Below are 3,294 nucleotides of genomic sequence, written 5' to 3'. Positions count from 1 at the left end.
GGTGCTGGGATTACAGAGCCTGGTAAAACTTAGCTCCTGCATTAGGGAGTCAGCCACACAAAGGAGAGACTAGGTCCCTGTCTCCCCCGTCCCCAGTCGTCTATTTCTCATTATTTGCAAACCGTGGTGGCTCCAGGTCAGCAATGCAGACTTCTGCACACCCAGGGGAGGCTGTCTTTATTGCAGCCTTTATAAGAGGATCAAGGGTTGTTTCGGATGTTCCCCTGGCAGGCACATCCCTCCGGTCTTTTCTGGGACCTTGGGCTCCAAGAGGACCCAGCTGTGACCAAGAAAGAGCACTGCTACCTTGCTCTACTGCTGGCATAAGTGTCCCACTTAAACCACCTGCCCCTTGCAGCCCCGGCGTCCCACTCAGGAACGCAGAGGCGGGGGCTTGCGCAGCTGCAGGAATCTCTCGGAGCCGCGCTTGCGTGTGCGCAGGGAGGGGGCGGGGAGGGCGGCGCGCCCCGCAGAGGCCTGGGGGCGCTTTCTTACACCTTGCGTCTCTGCTGCGGTCCCTCTACCAGTGCGCAGTAGCTGTTCTCACGTGTGCAAAAGCGTGGTGTGTGTGTGTGTGTGTGTGTGTGTGTGTGTGTGCTTGCTTGCTTGCTTGCTTGCTTGCTTGTGTAAGTATTGCTTGAGACCAACCATGTGCCCCAGACTGGACAGGCCCGATGTTTAGAGGGGGGGTGACGGCCAGCCTGGTAGTGGCCCGGGTTTCGTTCACTTCCAGCCTTTTTCCCTAGACCTATCCTCTGGCTTTCTTGGATCCGTGGTACCTCCAACTGTCCTGTCCTCCTCTTCTCATCACCCTTGCTGGGGTAAAAGAAACCAGTACTTTCACATGGAGGTGCTGCTTCATTCCCAGCCACTGAGCCCTTGACATTTAGAAGTGTGGCCACACTGGTTTAGGCACACAGCAGACCGCTAATCCTATTAAAGATATTGTGTCATTGGGGAGGGGGGTAGCTCCCCCACTGGAGCCAGGCAGGCCTTGAGCCCATTGGTCGGATGCAAAGCAGGGGGCGGGGCCCAGAACCCTGGGAAGGGGCTCTGGGCGATTACAGAGTGGAGAGTCAGGGCTGAGATTTCGCCGGGCAAGCCCAGCGGTTGCAGCTGCGGCGGATCCCGAGGCTCTGCCCGTGGTGCACCCGGGCAGCCCAGGGACGGCAGTTGCTCCGCAAAGTCGCGGAACAAGGGAGTCCGAGTGCCCGCAAAGTGATAGGGCTCCGGGCTGGGTCTGGGCTGGAAGAGGCGTGCCTGCAGAGCCTGGATCCCCGGCGCCCTTCGGCCTCGAGTGCAGTGACCGGTTGACGGTGCAGCCGCCTGGGAAAGAGCAGTCAAATTGCAGCCTCCCCAAAGAAGCCTAGTTAACGCAGGCGAACCAGCGGCTCCCCGAAGCGTGCTTAGAGCGGTGCCGCAGAGCCCTCCCGGGCCAGCGGGCTAAGGCTGAGAGCCGGGCGCCGTCCCAGAGGCAGCGGGTTGCTCCGCGAGTGCTCTCCGGTGCAAAGAGGGGGCGTGCAAAGCTCCAACGGTCGGCCCGCTCAGAACCTGTGCCCGACCCGGGTGCCCCCTCTGTCCCACTCTGGGAGCAATGCCCCCCGCCCCTCGTGCCCCCCGGGAACGACGTGAGCATGGAGAAGTCGAGTAGTGAGGATTCTTCGATCCACCGGAGTCCATCTTTGGACAGCAAGGACTCAGACTTTGCCAAGCCGTCCACCTCTGGCCGCCCGTTCGGCCGCGGCTTCACTGCTGGCGCCTTCTATGGCACCGCAGGTTCTCGGGGTCAGAGCCACACCGAGGCCGGCATTAAGACTGACAAGTACAATGCTCCCAAAGGCAGCAAGTACGTGGTGTTTTACCTGGACCTGTCCTTTGTGTTCCTCCTAGAATTTAAGAAGTGCAACATGGCCAGGGGCTGCCTCTGCTGCTTGAAGTACATGATGTTCCTCTTCAATTTGATATTCTGGGTAAGTCCTTAAGGTTGAATTTTCAGTTGCTCCCTCTCCTTGCTTTCCACATTGTGATATCCTCTTCCTTACTGCATCGTTCCTTCTCTGCTCAAAGGTAAGTGCTTTAAAAACTCGCATGCTTCCTTTGCTTCTTTCTCGTCCCCCCCCCCCCCAATCCATGGCTGAATGGAGGCTCCAACTTGTCGGTCTTCCGGAAGACACATGGTCCGCTCCTCGGAGGTGGGCAAAGTTTGCCACTGTCTCCTTCCCCACCTAAGAAAAGCCACGCTGAAGTACCTGCATCAAGGAACCTGCATCAGTAGGTGTGGGTCAGACTTTGAGCAGCTGTGCCGCTTCCTTGGTGGGAGAGGGAGACACGGATGGTTTCTGAGTTTTCTTCTGTTGCTTCCGAATGCGGGAGAAGAGTCTGCAGCATTGTGGGAGTGGGATGGACGGTGTGGAGGTCACAGCCGCTGGCTCATTTCCGTGACTCCCAGGATAAAGAGGAAGCAATGACATGGGACGGGGACTGGCTGTTGCTTTTGAGGGATTGTGTGAACTGGTCAGCCAGCAGTCTGGCCACACTTTCCCAGGCTCCAGGAGGCCCCAAGATGAGATGGGAGAAAGGGAAACAGGCAGTGGTGCCTCGGACCTTGATGAAAGATGATTTTTTTTCTAGAGACAGTGTCTATGGCTGGGCTGCCTTGGAAATACCCCGTCTGACATGCGATACGGGGGCTGTGCATGCATAAGAAGTACTAGTAACACTTCTTAAGTTCATTTCGGATTCTTTCATCCTCACTGCTGCCTCTGCCTTTCTTCACCAGAGTTCAGGCTACGCAGCACAGATGTTTGGCTCATCCCCAGGCTCTGTCCTGGCCACTGCCTGGAGCCTGGGGACAGGAGAAAGACATCCCCAGTGAGCTTGGGTAGCAGTATGCAGCTTCTGCCAAGTGACCCACTTTAAGAAAAACTTTTAGGGTGTGTGCGTGGAGGGGGCGACTTTTGTGGAGAAGGGGAAGCTCTAGGCTATGAAGGAAGAATCGTGAGTCTTGCCTGGTTTCCATTCTTTCTTAGATTTTTATGTGACCTTGAGTGTCACGGTGCCCCTTAAGGTTGGGGCTTCTCCTCCAGTCCAGGCTGTTAGGATGGTCTCCTTTACTGTCCTTACTGCCTTGGCAATGTGATATCCTGGGGGTGTCACCTAGATGATCCCCTGAGGGCTTTTTTTTCTTTTCCTGAGAGCCTGGTCTGAGATGAGGTGGGTTCCTCATCTCAGTTCCATTTTGTGTGTGTGTGTGTGTGTGTGTGTGTGTGTGTGTGTGTGTGTGCTGGGGGGGGG

General features: G+C 56.7%; 1 protein-coding gene across 1 annotated transcript in view; it reads left to right on the top strand.

The window, feature by feature from the left end:
• Window positions 1–1,102: 1,102 nt before the first annotated feature.
• Tspan9 (tetraspanin 9) overlaps window positions 1,103–3,294 on the top strand; it is a 77,617-nt gene continuing 75,425 nt past the window's right edge. The window contains exon 1 of the mRNA XM_050121987.1: window positions 1,103–1,970. Coding sequence (XP_049977944.1) covers window positions 1,635–1,970 — 336 coding nt within the window. The 5' untranslated portion in view covers window positions 1,103–1,634. The remainder of the gene's footprint in view (window positions 1,971–3,294) is intronic.

Source organism: Alexandromys fortis, unplaced genomic scaffold (genome assembly GCF_014885135.2).
Source record: "Alexandromys fortis isolate MF-2015 unplaced genomic scaffold, M_Fortis_MF-2015_v1.1 scaffold_208, whole genome shotgun sequence".
NCBI lineage: Eukaryota > Metazoa > Chordata > Mammalia > Rodentia > Cricetidae > Alexandromys > Alexandromys fortis.
Note: the sequence above shows the minus strand (reverse complement) of the source record. Positions and strands in the feature narration are given on the sequence as shown.